This window comes from Vidua macroura, chromosome 5 (assembly GCF_024509145.1).
Source record: "Vidua macroura isolate BioBank_ID:100142 chromosome 5, ASM2450914v1, whole genome shotgun sequence".
NCBI lineage: Eukaryota > Metazoa > Chordata > Aves > Passeriformes > Viduidae > Vidua > Vidua macroura.
The window spans coordinates 34,733,041-34,750,912 of record NC_071575.1 but is presented as its reverse complement, the minus strand read 5'-3'; the positions used below and the strand labels follow the sequence as shown (position 1 = coordinate 34,750,912).

The window sequence follows — 17,872 nt, the reverse complement described above, 5'->3', positions numbered from 1 at the left end:
AGTTTTCAATAAATTGGTTTTTCATATTTCCTTCATCATAATGTAGTTTCTAAACTTACAAAGGCAGAAGCACATCTTGTAATCATATATGTTACATTGTGCATCTCACTGAGCATTCATATCATATAAGCATTAATGCCAATAGATTTTGTGTAATATTCCATTATGCAAAGTTTATATGTACATATATATATAAATGCATATATATGCACACATACACCTAATATATATCTACACACTTAACATATGTAGTGGATAGACTCAAGACCCACTACATGCATGGCACACCCTCAAGAGTGTTTCTTTTAGTCTGATCTATCAATTTGAGTAAATTTCTTGTTCTGGTTTTACTTTTTAATACATGTTTGTACAGTATTGAAAATATGAAGGTAATGTGAAAGTAGAGAATGCATTTTTTTTTCATATTTTTCTTACTCTCAAAAGGAAATTACTGTTTAGTATATTGAAGCAAAGATATTGTTATTTTGAAGTTAAAGCTTAAAAGACAAAATCTTATAAATAATATTTTGGAAATACACTTTCATTTAGTTTTGTTTTTTTTTGCTGTTGCTGCTTTCATCCTTAATTATGCAGTACACTTATTAATTGTATATAGTCTTTCTATTCTACTTTCTGTGAATATCTTATGGTACAGAAATACAATAAGAGAAATAAGCTTCCTTTACAGTTTTTGGTCACAAGTTTTACATGTGTGGAAGAAAAACAAGAAATATAAATTAATTTAGAAAATTATGTATAGAAAATAACCTTGACTGCATAAATTTATGATCAAGATATGTCTAGGGTGAGGTATGCACATTTTTGAGGATAACTAGAAAAAATATTCACAAGTGTTAAAAATAGCTGTGAGTGAATAATTGCTGACACACTTCAGTGTGTCTCTGACTTCTATGAAGGTATGTAGTTGCTGGGCTCTGCATAGTTTCAGGTGCAAGCAGAACTGTGCCATGAATTCACATTCTGATGAGATTAAAATCAGGACTACAGTTCAGATCATAGACTCTATTTGCACATGCTGCTACAGCAACAGCTTTTTTCTTAAATCTCTGGACAAACTTTACATCAGTGCATCACCTGAGATAGCTCATCCTATGAAGGACATTTCAAGCAATTTTAGAAGAGGACTATGGATTTGGACTATTCCTGCCTTTAGGCAGGTGCAACTCTGAGATGAAAGAGTAAGGTGAAGCTGACACACTGAGAGAGAGAGAGATAAAACCCCCTGTGATGTGCCCAGGATTCTGGAAATAAAGGAGGAAGATAGGGAAGATGGAGCACAGTAGCATTGGCCCAGCAAGGTGAAGGTCCAGTTTTATTATCATGTGATGTAGTTAGGCCAGGGATGGATGGTGGCACAAGTGGAAGTTGGTGTGCTGCTTTGGCATATTATGTGTTGCCAGGAGAAAAGTGCTGACAGTAGTTCTACCTCTGTGTGTGGAACCTACCATTTTCATCCTTTTGACTTTGATTTTTATCCCATTCCTTTGCCCTCAGAAGACAGGTTTCAACTGCTGTTGCATATGTCTCTTACTGCCCATGGGATATGAACATTAATCTCTTGAATCATGATCAAATCTTAATCTGTCTATTCCCTTTAACTCCTTCTGCCCTTCACATCCTTTCTGTTCACTGTTTAGCATGGCAACTACCATATCTACACTGCAGTCCTAATCTGTACCTTGGCATTCCTGTGGATGCAAGACAGATTTCAAACAGGTGAAAAAAGCCAACTCATTTCTGTCAGATATTTTATATTACTCCTTTTACAACAGAGAAGTGCATGTGTGAAAGTCAGCCTGATATGTGACTATATATATATACATATATATACACATATATGATATATACAGACAGTTGTAAGCTGCGTGACTATACATACCTATAGCTTACAACTTTTTGTAACTTAGAAGTATAACCGTGCAATTCCAGGGTCTGTTGCTAAGTTTTGTATTGCACACATTTATAAAGAAAGAGTCCTTGGTTGAAATACTCTGTGTCAAGGTCATCATTCTGCTTATGTTTAACCAAACTGTATTTTCAGTTTGAGAAATTATACAGGAGAATTGAAAATTGGATGATCTTTTCACATTTCACATTTTCACATCATGGGCAGCCATTCTCTACCAGTCTTTCCTCTGCTTCTTTGTCAGGACATAATGCCAGAGGTCCAAGTCTTAAAGCATAACTTCTAGATGCCTGAATAAACATGCTTGCTGAAGAATATCAAGCAGATTAATATCTCCCAATGCTCTCATAATCTGAAATAGATACAGAAGTCATACTAAACTATTCTGTTTTCTCAATTTATCACTTCTCACAGTCTCAAAATGTTCAGGCATATTAAAACCAAATCAATATAAACCACTGACTATTAATATGTTAAAACTAGGAATTTAGTAGTTGCAGAGTGAAGCATTTTGTTTAGGGAAAAAATGCCCAAATACCAAAAAAGACCTGAGATAAAATATACAGTTTACTCCTTGACATGATGCAGAAATTTAAGTTTGCTGTCAAAAAGGGAAAATTTATGTACTTTCATCAGTAAAAAAAAATAATGTATAGTTTCTTTGCTTTACTGGTCTACATGAAAATAACACTGCAGCTGTCCAGTCAGAAGGCCTGGGATGCTCAGACCCAAGGCTGAAGACCAGAATAGCAGAAGGAAATATTTAGTGATGGAGATTAGATTTAAGGATTTTGGTAGATGAGTGGGCTGTTTCTATGGGGATGTTGACAGTTGTAAAAGAAAATGTGTCAGAGAGGGAGGAATGGCTGGCAGCCAACTAGAATAAACCATCACCTGCATTAGGCTACATTTCAGTTCAGCTTTATCTTTCATCTTCTGCTGTCATAGGTCTAGGGAAAATGCTACTTCTTGGTGTATATATCCTGTCCCAGTGCAGTAAAGATATGACATTATGCTGACAAAGAGTACTTCCTTCATAGATTACATGAAGCTGTACCTCTTCTTCATATCACTTCTCTGTGACACTGCTGGGTCCCTAAAGTTCAAGATTTCACTGTTTTCAAGAGCAGCTTTGCAAGTTTTGCTCCATGATGCCTTGACTGGTGCTTGAAGCAATCATAATGCCCATATTCTCAGTCCTATCAAGGAAATAAATCAAAGACTCAATGAAAGTAATTGTCTCATGGCTAAATATGAATCTATGAAAGATATCATTGGCTTGAATGAACTCTGTTATTCAATCTCTATATACTTCTATTTTAATTAGCAAGAAAGTGGAAAGGTGCTAATTACAAACATAAATATATGCTTCAATAAATTTCCCCAGTGTAGGAATTTCAGTAGAGATGAAATCTACCAAACAGGGGAACCAGGGGCAAGGACTGAACAATAGCCTATGATCCTTCTATCAACTGAATATCTGACCCCAAATCATCCAACCTCTACCTCAAGCCAAGCAAAGTGAATATGACTTGATACAGTTCAGAGTGAAATTCAACTTGTCTATGCCTGGGATCCAGACAAGGGATGCAAACAGTGTGCTGTATTACTTAACAATCATACATTTTCTTTCACCAGTATGACCAAAGCAGGGATAAAAAGGGTAACTTCCCTACAATACACTGCAAATTTTTAAAAAGCTTGTCTCAGAATAGTACAGCAGACAAAAAAGAAATAACTTCCCTTAGGTTGTTACTGGAACAGCAAATATTACACCCCTTGAAGGATGGTTTGGATTAGCCTTCACAGTGTCACCACTCTCACCTGATTCCCAGAGTCAAGTATGTGATCCTCTGACTCAAAATAAGAATGCAATACAATGAACCTAAAGAAGAAAACAGAACAGGGGTAAAATTGTTAGCAGCGAAGAAGAGCATCACCATATTTTCCTTATACAGCTAAATACAGCTTTATGCCACTGGAAATATCTGCCACTTCCTGAGGTGAAGAAGATACTAGTTTCTGCTGACATGTTCATTGCTTGAGTGTATTGCTTACACTTAGCTGCTTTTAATAATCCGATACTTTGCTATGTCAAAACTTCTTTCATGTGTGGATGAAGAAAGGAACAGAAGGAAGAATTTCTTCAGCTGTAGCCAAAGATCCTAAGCTGTTTGCTTTCATCTGCAGCCACAGTTAATTGTAAAACTTCCTATAGTGTTCTATCCCCAGGGTACAATTAGCACAAGTTTCATCTTTTCTCATTTTGTACCCACACAGCTCTTCCTGCTCACTGTTACTCTTAATTATGTGTTCCTTTTTTTTTTCCTAATATTTTGTCATATCAGTAGTTTGAGATATCGTCACTCCTCACAGCAAAGGAGCTACCTCTTAAAATAGTTTTTGTTGACCCACCAAAACCCTGTTATTCACGTTAGTTCACTGAGTCCTTAACTGCCAGACAGCTGCCTAAATTGTAAAGGTCTTTTTAAATTAAGAGTTGAATTTTCAGCTGTTCATACCAATAACTCCAATTAAATCTAGGATCAAAACTTGATGTGTTAGCCTTGACATTTTTACCTTGAAAATTTGGGTAATTATTTAAGGTCTTATTTTTGAAAAAATCTGATTATTAATTGTTGTTATAAACTACTAATTATTGCTAACAATAATAATAATAGTAACAACAAGAGTGTATTAGAATGCTTCTCCTGGGCCAGATGATGTTTTCTGTTATACCCTGCTTGAGTACCAGAAAGTTTAACTAAATACCTTAGAATCTGATCCATGTTTCCTCTATCTTAACTTACCAAATGTAACACAAAGCTCTTTCCAGCCTTTTTCAGTTAGGTATGAAGCTAGTATGAAATCCAAACTACTTCTAGACGAAATTCATATATTAAGGTGGAAGTTTTTGTATTTTGACTGATGTTGACTTAACCTAATCTATTGGCCAAAACTAACAGTGTGCTTATAGTCAGTTAAGAGTGGATACAAAAATTTATACTTACAATTTGTGCAGCTTCTGTTCTGCATTCCAAACAAAGGCTTAAGTTTTCGTTGACAAACTGTTTACTTATTTATGTTATGTCAGTACTAGTGACTGCAGGCAAAACTAGGTCTTCAGATACAGGCATAAAAATCTCAGGGAAATAAATGAGAGTGTCACCTATTGTTTTCTGCAAAAATAAAAATATTTTGCCTGTAAAAAAATTGGTGAAGTGTTGCATTAGATACATAAATTGATATGTATTGGTGATAGATATCAAGATTGCATGCTGAATTATCAGTTTGTACAGTACTGATTCAACTGTGTGATAGAGCATATCACAGTGACTTCTTCAGTAGGAAGTTTCCTCATGAGAAATATAATACATTTTTCAGTATGCACATGCCTGTACTTATATGTGGTGTTTCTAAATTTTCATACCCAAATATTTCTGTTGCCTTTCTCCTGCTGTAGTAAGTTTGCTCTCGTGGCCTCTCTTTTTCAGAAAAACACTTACTTGAAAGCCAACTTGAATTTTAAAGAAGTGGAAGGTGTGGATTTGATCTAATGCCAAAAACAGGGGGCAGGCCAAATAGCTGGAATTCATCAGGGGGTTGGGCAAAATCCAGCCCACCCTGAAAATATTGCTATGTAGAAAAATTAGGATTTCTTTGGTCCTGAGAAGTGCTGTCCATGCCATCTGCTCAATGGGGCAATGTGGCTGTTGGAGAGAAATGCTACTGGCTCTTTGAATCAGCAGTAAAGATATGACTTGCTACCCAGAGCTTGAGCTGAATACGTTTATGGGCTAAATAACTTCTGAACAATTTTAAAACCATGAACCAAACTGTGTTGGATCACCTAAGTCAAGTTCCTATAAATCAGTGGATGATTCAACACATTCACTTATGTGGTGTAGCTGAACTTGCATAAATAATATGCTTTATATTTTTTCTTTTCATCTTCCAAAATTGTTGATTCTAAACAGGAATAGCCTCCTTAGAGGTGCTGATCTGAAGTACTAACTTATTGTTGTAGTCACAGTATTAATGACATTTTTTTAATATAGTTCAAAAGACAGTGGGACTAGGTTCTGCTGCTATTCTTTCAGTAGCAAGTAACTGCACAAAAGAAAAAAAATCTGTTGATGCCTTCGGTTTAACATGGTTAAACTATAGACATTTCCTTAGAGATAATGTCATGGTGTTACTGCATGGGACAATGAGCAAAAGTAACAGTTTATCAAGGGGTGAGGTGAGATATCTGCCACTGAAAGTTTTACATTCAAAAATCTACTCTCATAAAAATAGGTTAAAGAGAGAGAAGTCCTTTGATTTGATTAATAATGATCAGCCAAGGCATGTGTGATTCATGTAATCTATAAACAATTAGCAGATGCTGGGTTTTTTGGGTAATTTTCTTGATGAAATATGGATAAACGCACTGCAATATTACAGCTTTAATCCCTGAATTGGCATTCAACAATTACAAACAACAGAAGAAGCCAATTACGTACTCTGTAGTATTTAAAAGGAGTATAAATAGACATCATACAATCAAGTATTTCAGAAAAAATCAGTGCTCATTAGGAGTCAAAGCATAGGTTTATGTCTTCTGAGTGCTATGGTGAATCATGTCTGCTGGTGGTGATGGCTAAATGGGGAACTGGAAAGAGAAATCAATGAATAAAAACATTTTAAGTGGTAACATTTTCTTTTATTTCTCTCTTTAGAATTTCACAAGTTATGATAATGACAGCAATGTCAGTGCGTCTCCATTTGTAGTGCTGGATGACTTGGCAAAGTACAGCCATTATACTTTGTGGTTAACTGCAAGCACGGCATTTGGAGATGGAAACAAAACCAGTGAAAAAATAGATGTGTATACAGATCAGGATAGTAAGTTAATAACTTTTTTAGTGCTCATTGTATATCAGTGATTTTATTAAATATTTATTAAATATTCTCTAACTTAAAAATTATTTTACTTTTATGGTGGCAAAGTTAAAAAAAGACCATTAAATTTGGTTTTCGATGCTGCAATATTTATCTTTACAAGAAAGGCATTTTGATCTGAGTCTTTGAAATACTAAGAACATAAAGCACAAGCCTGTGTGGATACAAGCAATAAAATTATTGTCCTAAGCTTTCATTAAGACTCTTCCTAAACAAATTTGACAGAAATGATTATTCATACATACCTTCAATTATTTTGCTTTTGATATTGAAACAAAAATTATTTTTAAAAGTTGCTAAGAATATTACAACTGACACTTTAATTATATTTTGAACAGTTATTTCTGGTTGGGGTTTGTATGTTTTATTACTGTAATCCATGCATTTAATTTTTTGCTTATTATCTCTCATAGTCCCAGAAGGTTTTGTTGAAAATCTGATCTATCAAAACATTTCCTCATCTTCTGTAAATGTAAGCTGGCTTCCACCATCCCAGTCAAATGGCTTAGTCTTCTTTCATGTTTCTCTAAGTTTAATGCAACTGGGAACCAGTAAGGTAATATCTTTCCTTACTTACAACACAAGCATAATTTTCGATGATCTGGAGAAATACACTGATTACATTCTGAAAATCACACCAGCCACTGATAAAGGATCTTCTGAACGGCATGCTCTAAGTCTTCATATAAGAACTGATGAAGATGGTAAGATTAAGATATTTTATTAATTCCTAAGGAAATGTATAAAAAACACCCAAATAGCTTTCTAAAAGAAAAAAGTTGTTTATTTTCTTGTTTCACTTAAAGTGTTTTTGTTATACAGTGACACAAACAACTGCTGCACATTTCTATTTTAAGACTGTGAAATAGAATTTTTCATTGTAACTCATACTTTTCTGAGATTATCCTTGTTTTTTCTTTCTTATTTCTTCATATAGTCCCAGAATCAGCGCCTGTAATGAAAACATTTTCAAATCTCTCAACTACCTCAGTTATGCTTTCATGGGACCCTCCCATTAAGCCAAATGGTATTATAATACATTATAATTTAAATCTATTTGGGCCAGAAAGGAATAACTCATTCTCTACCACCAATAATTTTATCATTTTGGAAGACCTTCTGCCATTCACATTGTACAGCATTTATGCAGCTGCCAGAACAATAAAAGGACCTGGTCCATCTGCTATGCTTCAGTTCTACACAGATGAATCAGGTGAGCAAATTCAATTGTAAACAACTTCAAAATATCAGCCCTATGTTACAACATCCATCTTAGATCTGAGTATCAGACCTGTTGATATGAAGGATTAATTTTCCATTGGTCTGTGAGTGAAGAGCTTTCAGACAAAGGAAGCACTTCAAGGCAGGTGTTTCCTGAGTGTTCCTCCTCCTGCCACAGTGCATAAGAGGAGGTCACATTCTGCATAGGATTACAAAAATAACTCCATGAAGAAATATCTTTTGTCTTTGGAATGTGTTATGGTTTGCAAAGTGTTAGGGATTTTGAAGAAAACAGTACCTTTCTCTTCATCCCCCCATGTAATTGAAAAATGATAAAACATGGAAATATTTCTGACACATTCACACAGTTCCCCTTTACATGGACCTCCTCTCCCCTGCATGGTAAATTACACATCTTTTAAATATATGATGAGTTGTGCCCCATATATGGTGTAGGAAGCAAAGTAAATCGCATTCCAGTTATATATGTAATATGACTTCTGTTAAATTAATCATTTAAATAGAACTAAGGCTCTGACAGTAGGGATGTTTAAGTGATTAATAGATTTGTTAGATCTCTAAGAAGATCCCTTGCTAACTAAAAATGTATTCTGAGTTAATGGAATTTGTTTCATGTCAAAGAGGAAGAAAAAGGCCTGAAATAGCAATCAAGTACTGTTAGCTTGAGTTCAGATACAAATGTTAACAAAAGTACCTATATTCTCCTGCATGTATTGTTTTGCCTGGAGTATTTGTGATTTGGTACTCAATAGCATTTCTCTTTTGCAGTGCCATTAGCTCCACCCCAGAATTTGACCATTATCAACTACACTGCAGATTCCGTGTGGCTAAAATGGGATCCAAGTCCCCAGCCAAATGGTGTTATTATGAGATATAATTTTAAGATTTATCAAAACAACACTGAAAAATTATTTTTCTGGGTATGTTTATAATTAAGAGTGTATAATTTTTTAAAGTATTTTTTCATGTTTTAGAAAAAAAAAAAGATATGGCAAATATTTTAAATGTCTGTTATGCCCCTAGAATTATGAAGCATCTATAAATTCAATTTTTCAAATTAAACAGGAAAAAATGTTCAATTTTAATGTGCTTTGAGCTTCTAATGTTTCATTAATGGTGAGATTTATTCATCTTACTTGGTATTTTAGTGTAAGCTTAAGGTTAGAAAATGACAGAAGTTAATTGCCTTGTGGCTACCTTTGTTTAACTATTTAGTACCGATGGACTTTCAAGATTCAAAAAATTTTACTATCTCAAAAAATAGTAAAAACTGTTCAGAGGTCTTCATTAAAAAAACAAAAATCAAAGAATAAGAACAGAGTAAATTGTAAATGTTCAGGGCCATGCTGGGTGAAGCTCTGAGTAACCCAGTCTTATAGAAGATTCTCTACTCACAGTATGGGAGTTGGAACTGGATGGTCTTTAAAGGCACCTTCCAACCCAAGCCATTCTATGAATCTATAATTTTATGATATACAAAATTTGATCAAAGCTTAAATCTGATTGCTTGGGTGGCCTCAAGGAACGCTCCATGAACTGCAAAGGCAGCAAGCTGAGGTCAGGATTGCATCTCAAGCTTAGAAACTATATAGTGAGCCCTGTTCATCTGAGATGCTTGTAAAAGCTGCAGGAAAAGACAGTGCTGCAGTGAGGTCTGCTGTTATTCCCCATTGTGGAAAGAAGTGCTGGCATCATCCCAGTTTCTTCCATAATGCCGGAAGGCCACGATGCGCATGTGAAGGAGGGACTGCCGATTCTACAGCCAGCTACCTTTGGAAACACATTCTTTGGGTACTCACCCAAAGAAACCACCAAAGATCTGTAAGGAAGTAGAAGGTGAGGGGGGTTGATGTGAAACTAGAAATAGTTTTCAGCATTTGACTGAAAGCTACTCAGAGTGGAAGAGGCAAAACTGTGGCTGTAAATCTTCTGTTCATTTCAGTAAGTTCAAGGTGAAGGCTACAATGTTTCTAGAGATTTATTGTGTACTAATAATATTTCCTTCCTTAAGAACATTTCAGGTTCAAACCATGAGGCAAACATTGTTGGATTAGACCCATACAGCCCCTATTTTATCAGTGTCTCTGCATTTACCAAGCTTGGGAATGGCAATCAGTTCAGTAATGCTGTCCAATTTACAACGATGGAATCAGGTTAGATATTATTTTTTCTAAGCTGCAGTTCTGACAGTTTTAAATATATTTATATTTGTTTTCCTTGTATGGTTGAACAAAAGTCTTCCTCTTCTCTCCAAAGAAAACATAACCTAACACTAACTCATTGTCTCTTGCCTGTGTAGCACCAATTCACATTCCTGTTGTAGACTAGGTTTGAAGTCTGATTTCGGAAGTGTAGAATTAAAAATGTCCTCATCTGAAATGAGAGGCTTACATGGCTACTATCAATCTTTTAATAGCAACACAGATAAAGGGAGGAAAATTAGATAGGTATCAGTCTTTGCAGATCAAAGCAATAATTCAGATCCCTGTGAAAATAATTGAAACATTAGCAGTATCAAAAGCAGCTGGACAAAAGATTGGCAAATGAACTGGAAATTATATTAGACAAATAGAAATTTTAAACTTTTTTTTTTTTAATTTATTTTAGGTAGGAAGCTAGCCACTAAAAGTGAAATACATAACATTCACTAAAGAGAGACTGTGGGTTTGTGAAACTGGCTGTTGTGCAAAACTGTATCTTCTTTGCCAGGTCAGAGCAACCCTGAGGCTCCGTTAGAGCTGTCAGTACCAGGGAACAAGCATGGGTTAGGAGGCTCCCAGGTTCCTCTACACTGTTAGCAAAGGGAGCAGACCCCAAAATAAAAAGATCCCATATGATGACTTAAAGGTCTGATAAGATCATGCATTCTACCGGTGAAGATTCTTTCCAGAACCAGTAAAGAAGAGTTTCTGGGGAAAAGTTTTGCTGTTTATTGTACAACACCATCAGAAATCTGGACCATCACTGAGCTGGTTCAGTTTGGCTGTTGGACTCCTGCAACTGAAGGTGGTCCTCCTCAAAACAATGGTCATCCATCAGTTGTTTCATTTCATCACTGACATTCCATACTTGTGGTATTTTCTCAATTTCTCTTTAACCAATTGTTCATAAATAATTGCTCTATTTTCAAAGTGATTGTAGTATTTTCTACCTTCATCAATTTTTTATGAGCATTTTAAAAAAATTTCTTTTGTTACAACCAGCAAATAGATGGGAAACAATAAGTTGAAAGAATTTATATGAAACCTCTGAAATCTGCCCAGTGACTTCTGGACAGAGAAATGTAATATAGTGCCTGAAAGAAATAAGGCTGACAGATAAGAAAACAGATAAATAAGGAACTTCTGCTGTTGATGCTGTTGCTATGTATATGGAGTAGGTATATAGAGTATCTATACTGTGTATGTAATAGTACGCTGTGTTTAAAAAAACATGGGGGAAATATGAGCAGAAAGTTTTGTTGGGGAAACAAAACTGAAGCCCACAACTAGGAAGAAGCCAGATAGATAGATGGCCTCCTCTCTCAAGTACTAACATCAGTCACATTCACAGCAGCTGGAAATGAACCATCTAATGAGAACAAAGTAATAGTTTTGTTCTTTCAATGTGTTTTTTTATTAATTTATCTGACACTGCAGTGATTTACTGTGAGCACTGGGTCTGCTTCTCTAATGATACTGTTCGGTGATTACAATTTTAGTTGCATGTTCATGTTAATCTTTGGTGCCTGTGTATCCTTTAAGTGCCAGACGCTGTACAGAACATTCGTTGTATTGCAACAAATTGGCAATCGATCCTAGTGCAGTGGGACCCTCCTGCTTCAGCCAATGGCATAATTACACATTACATCATAACAGTTGAAGGAAATTCTACAAATTTTTCATCTTATGGTACACTGCATACTTTTAGAAATCTGCTTTCCAACGTTACTTATCAAATTAAAATAAAAGCTGCAACGTCTGCTGGTGATGGTGAAGAACAGATATGCAATGCCAGTACACTTCCAGAAAAAGGTAAATAATTATTCAAGTTAATTTTTTGTTTAATTTAAATGATGACTATGAAACAAGCAGGCATGAAAAAGCTGCTTCAATACAGTTATATCATTCTGTTGTTTATATTTCTTGCTAATAGTGAATGAAGAGAAACAGGGCTTCCTCTTTCTCCTGTTTTAGAACACACCTAGTGATGAGAATAAATTGCCATTTTTAAAAGTACAGTGAGAACACCTTTTTCTATGTGAGTTTGAATAGTTATTTTATTAATTTATGATCACACATTATTTTTGTCATATAATATCTGCCTTGTTCCTAGTATATTTAGCATATTTGAGACTGTATGTCTGAAAAAAATTTTGGGAGGGAAATTTTTGTTTTGTTTTTACTAACTGTCAATGGTATGAATTCAATGACAATAAAGCTGCTCAGAATTCAGGAAATTGAGAAGAATTTAGCCTCTACAAGGAAACTTTGTCATAACTTTTCATAGGCAGGATTTTTTAAAACAAGAAAGAAAATTGTGAGCTAAATCCAAAGAAAAATGTAGACAGGTTTTCTGGCACTGAAGTAAAAAACTGTTGCCCAGTCTGTCTTCCTTTTTCTCTCCACACACACTTAACACTTCACCTAATCTTGGCGGTGCTTTCACTTGACATATGAAACATGGAGATGATTTTCTGTTCAAAATAGAATTAGTTCTATGTGAATAGCTGTGTACCTATCTTCTAAACTGAAAGTGGAGAGGAGCTCAAATCTGAATCCAGGAAGCAAAGGCCTGTTTCAGTCCCCCAGTCAGGGATGATTGCTACTCTTGGGACTATTTCTTGGGATTGTTTTCTTCTTTGGTGATAGTTAAATATAAAAATTTAAAAAAATATGTTAAGCAAGAAACATCCAGATAAGATTTCACATTTCTACTAAATTACAGGAGAAATTATTGCATTTTGCTATTTTATTTGTGTTCTCTTAAGTGACATCAATTTATGCAATGAAGCTGAGGAGGTCTCCGTTTCAGGATAATTAGAAAACACAGGGGTGGGATGGAGGAGCACTACTGTACCCCAGAGGCTTACAAACCAAACCTAGCTTTTGTAATACTTTATTACTAAGTTTTTGAATAACTTAAAAGATGAGTTGCAGCACTCGTATATACTTCAACTAAAAGAGTGAATTTTCCCAGATCTGTCAAATAATAAACAAGAGAATCTGTGTCAGCAACAAGGTTTTGGTTCAGAATGACAAATGGAGGGGAGCAGCTCAGCTACGCAGACTTGAGTCAGGCACTGAACTTGGAGGAGATCAGACTTACCCTTACTCTTAGACTTCTTGTTGCTAACTTCCTGAGTGGCATGCACCTCCACTGGATCCCTCCTGTCCACAAAGCCTTGGTCTCCCATTATGAGCTTTGATTTCCACACTTCTTAAAATTAGACTTGTGGATGTGCATGTCTGAATGAATCTAGACCACGTCTGTGCTGTCAGCTGGACTACTGCTGCTTTGGTTCCAGATCAAATGGATGAACTCCAAATGAGGACAAGTCCCTTGCTGGCATATTTTGGCTAACATTGTGAAAATAGCCAGGGTTGTACTTTGATGCCTGCCCCTCCTCATGATACAGTCTATCCCACTAAACCCTGGCCACACACGTTATTTCACATGTGGCACATTCATACACATTTCTGATGAAAGTTTTCTGTCTAAATTGGCTTCCTTGTCAGCAGTTCCCCTACAAATGCTGCCAGTTTGTGATCCCTGATGGTCCCCTTCTGTCCAGAACTTTGGCAATTTAAGACTTATACCTGGTTCATCTGTCCTCTTGTTTGCTCAGAAACTTCTGTTCATCAGCAGGGCTCAAAATCCAATTTTGAAAAGACAAAGCATTGTTTAAGTATTAGACATAAGCATACTCTTACACAACATTTTACACTGTTGGCTGGAAATGTAGTGAGCTGAGCTGCTGTGCTCGATGTTAGATGCGTGTGTTCCTGCATTTCTGGATGTTTCTCAAACACAGTCAGAAGGCTCAAAGCTTTCTTTTACACCATGATTGCTGAACAGCCAACCCTCAGAGCTAGAGCAAGACTGAACCTGGGCATGGAGCTCAGACTTGGAGATAGTTGCACAGAAGGGATGTTACCCTCTGGTAACAAAGGAGAACAGTAGACTTCTGGGTGCTTCACATCTTGGAGGATGGGGGAAAGGCTTCTAGCAGTGTTAAAGAAGCCGGACACCTGAGAAACTTAATTGTTGGGATTTCTCAGAAATTTGGGATTGGATATTAATTAGTCCTTGAGGAAAGACTGAGAAAACTGTGGATTAAGCTTCGGCTTTAGGGAGCAACTGGTGGTGTCTTATGGTCCATGTTATAAGGAGTTGTGCTAGCAGGAGAAAAAAACAAAACCAAACTAGTCTTTATTTCGTAACATTTGTTGCAAAATAAAGACTAGTTTGTGTCTTATCACTGGGAGTTTTACTAAGTGAAGGATTTATACTACAACACATGTACTTTTTGCCACAAACTCTGCACTGACCCTTTCTTGCTTCATTGTTGCTTAGTCATATTTACAACAAACTAGATATAATTAGGACATTTCCTTAGCTGTGTGTTTGCATGAATTGTTTTGTAGTGACTGGATACTAGGAATTGGAGATTCATGGATGGGAATGGAAACAATTTTATAGCTGTTGTCAGCTTCTTATTTATGGTGGTCTAAAATTAGTCACAGAATATGTAGCCAGCACTGAGTCACTGACAATGCATTTATTTCTGACATAAAGTGAAATCAAATTTGGCTCAGTGTCTCACTGCATAGCATTTGACCTTTAAATTCTTGTCAAGATTGCCTTTTTTGAGGTAAATTTGTTCATATCTGGGTACAATTAAACATCAGTCATGGAGCTTAAATTTATGAGGAGATTAGTAGTGGGTTTTGTCTGATCTAGCTCCATTGTCATGGTAAACCACCTCTGCCAGGCTGCAGTATGTTACAAAAGCTGTCAGCTTTGTAGTGGTAGTATTAGTTTGTGATTAAATACATTATAGGGGATATGAAAGATAATATAGTGTACATACACATGCATACATGAGTTAGGATTTTATGACTGAATATATCCTTGGATTATTTTCAAGACAATGCACATACTAAAATGAAATTTCATTAAGGTTGAAAGAATATTTAGAAGCAAGAGACAGCCATAAAACAGCAGGAAACTTCTCCAAAAGGCACACTAAAGCTATGAATATTCAGTTAACTCACAAATCTGAGATAAGTGTGACAGTCATGCAATTTACAATAAAAATAGAACAATTAAAAAGCCACTTGGTGGTATCCAAAGCTTGAATAATAAAAAGAAAATGGTTTCTGCTTTAAATTTTTATAGGCTTTTCACTGTTTTCTGAGAATATCAATCATATTGATTGCAGTATTAAGACACTGAGAGTAATTTCCCCACTTTTCCCTCTTACTGTTAGTCACACCTGATATTATACCTGAACACAGTAAGAAGAGGTTGAGGCCCCCACTATACTCTGGTGACAGTCCTTACCATTTGTTTTCTGTTAAACAGGGAGGCATTCATGATGACTTGCATTTAAAAGAAATATGGCTAGAAATTTGCCCAAGAAGCATTTTTTCATTTAACCTGGGCTTCATTTTCCAGGCCATTAACTTGCAGCTATACACAGAAGTATGCCTTGTGAATAAAGAAGAGTAGTGCCTAAAGGAATTGGTGATGGGAAAGTTTCTCAGGTCTTTTGGTGTGGAGGTGGCAAATTAGCATCGTCTTTTGTTACATGTGCACAAAATGTATTTACTCTCTTGCACAAGGAACACTCTAAAGGTTCTGGATTTGTATCTCCAGTATGGAGGTTCCCACTGGAAAATGTGGGCTTTTTTAATCAAGATCTTTGAGAAACACAAAGCATAGTGTTTAAAGCCATCTTCACATACAAGGAAATGCTGTTTCCTTCACCATAAATCCTTTTGTCAGGATCTGGCAGTTCATGACAGCTCTGAGCTGGAGTTACATGATTTTCCTCATTAAGTAGTGAAGAAAATGACAGATGACTGTGATGCACTGCAAGAATATTTAAACCCATGCTCCCAAGTGGTTCTTAGGGCTGCAAGTAAGATGTGTAGTGCAGATGGTTTGCTCTGGTTATCCTGAGGGATCAGCCTGCTGAAGAGCCACTGTATTGGAAATGTCCAAGCTTCAGTGTCCCCTATCACTAATGAAGAAAAGGGCTGTGTGTTTCACATGTTCAATCCCTGCTGCAAGTTCACATTTCATAATTGTATTAGAGTAAAATCATCCAAAAATTGCAGAGTGAAGTAGGAATGAGAATCTTTGCAACACTTCTTTCCAAGATGACTAATTTTTTTCCCAGATGTATTTTCTTTATGTAATATGGACTTCTTTACATCTTATGATTAGTTGTTTGGTCCAAATTTAAGTTTAATGGCTTTGAGGATGATGGGAAATCTTCACTAGAAAAATGCAGTGGCACTTGGTTGCTGCCAATGAAATTGTACTGGTGTTATTTTTATAAGAAGGTTGATAAAAGTAGATGATTCATATAGCATAGGATAAAGGAATTTTTGTCTTTTTTGTAGGGACTAGGTCAACTCTGCACTAATATGTAAGAAATGGTGGCAACATATATGTGCAAAGCTGAAATGGATGCTACAGGTTAAATACAAATGTTTACTGAATAGCAGACAGTGTTTTAGTTTAATGGAAAGCTGAACATTTAAGACTTGAGTACAGGCAGCTTTTCACTACTCTTTTTAGCTTAAAGAAGTGCATTTCTCTCTAGATTTGCATTATTTGATTTTCAGTTCTTAGATCACACAGTTGGATACTGAGTTTTCTGATGTGCTAAGGACTGAGAAACATGGTCCATAGAGGCTTGTTTAAGACATGCTCTCAAGTGTGCAATTTCCTTTAAAGCATGTCTGAAAACGTCAGTCCAAAGTCATGGGAAAAAAAGTCTACAGTTTTTTTTACATTTTTATGTTAGCAAAATAATTTAGGTCCTATTCATGATGTACTTAATCATACTGAGCAGGACTTTATATCATGATGAGTCCTCCTGAAGTTAGCATTCTATACTCAAGTAGTATTTAGCATGATCAGGGTTATCAGCTTAATCCATGGAACTCATTTGTGTAACTAAACTTTCAAAATTTAAGAGATAATCAATACAGAGTATTTATTTTCTTTTCAGTTATTTCTATTTTCTGAAGACTTTTTTTGATTTGTGCCCACTGCTGTTGGTTCTACTTTGTTCTTCACTTTCCTCCTATTGATGCTCTTAATACTGCCCAACAGACTTCTAGGCTGCCGCAGTCCTTTTAATCCAAACTCCAGCTACAAGCAGCTGTTCTGTAGGCAGGCTTTTTTTTATTAACTTTGCTAGGAACTATGCCATATCATATTACTGTCTTCAGTTCATGGCCCATGCAGCTGTAGTTGCTGCTTTCCACAAAAGTCTCCACAGAAAGCCATAACCTCTCTTTTCTCAGTAGATTTGTGTATGTGTCCTTTGCTGCCCTTAGGTTATCTTTGCATTGTGAATAAGGTTTTTTCTACCAAGTGTTTTTTGTTAGTTTAAACCAGTTCTACTGGCCAATTTCAACTGATACAAGTCTTTGCACTGTGCTAGTGCTTTTTCTACCAGGAATTTCCTTTTATTTATGTTATCAAATAAAAACTTAATCTCAGATCAGTCCACCAGCTGATTAGCATTGTAGCCAGACA

At 35.9% G+C, this 17,872-nt stretch overlaps 1 protein-coding gene across 1 annotated transcript in view; it reads left to right on the top strand.

Moving 5' to 3' along the window:
• Window positions 1–17,872, top strand: part of PTPRQ (protein tyrosine phosphatase receptor type Q) — a 100,000-nt gene that overhangs the window by 29,708 nt on the left and 52,420 nt on the right. Inside the window, exons 20-25 of the mRNA XM_053978311.1 lie at window positions 6,649–6,814; window positions 7,285–7,575; window positions 7,809–8,084; window positions 8,882–9,033; window positions 10,125–10,266; window positions 11,857–12,126. Coding sequence (XP_053834286.1) covers window positions 6,649–6,814; window positions 7,285–7,575; window positions 7,809–8,084; window positions 8,882–9,033; window positions 10,125–10,266; window positions 11,857–12,126 — 1,297 coding nt within the window. The remainder of the gene's footprint in view (window positions 1–6,648; window positions 6,815–7,284; window positions 7,576–7,808; window positions 8,085–8,881; window positions 9,034–10,124; window positions 10,267–11,856; window positions 12,127–17,872) is intronic.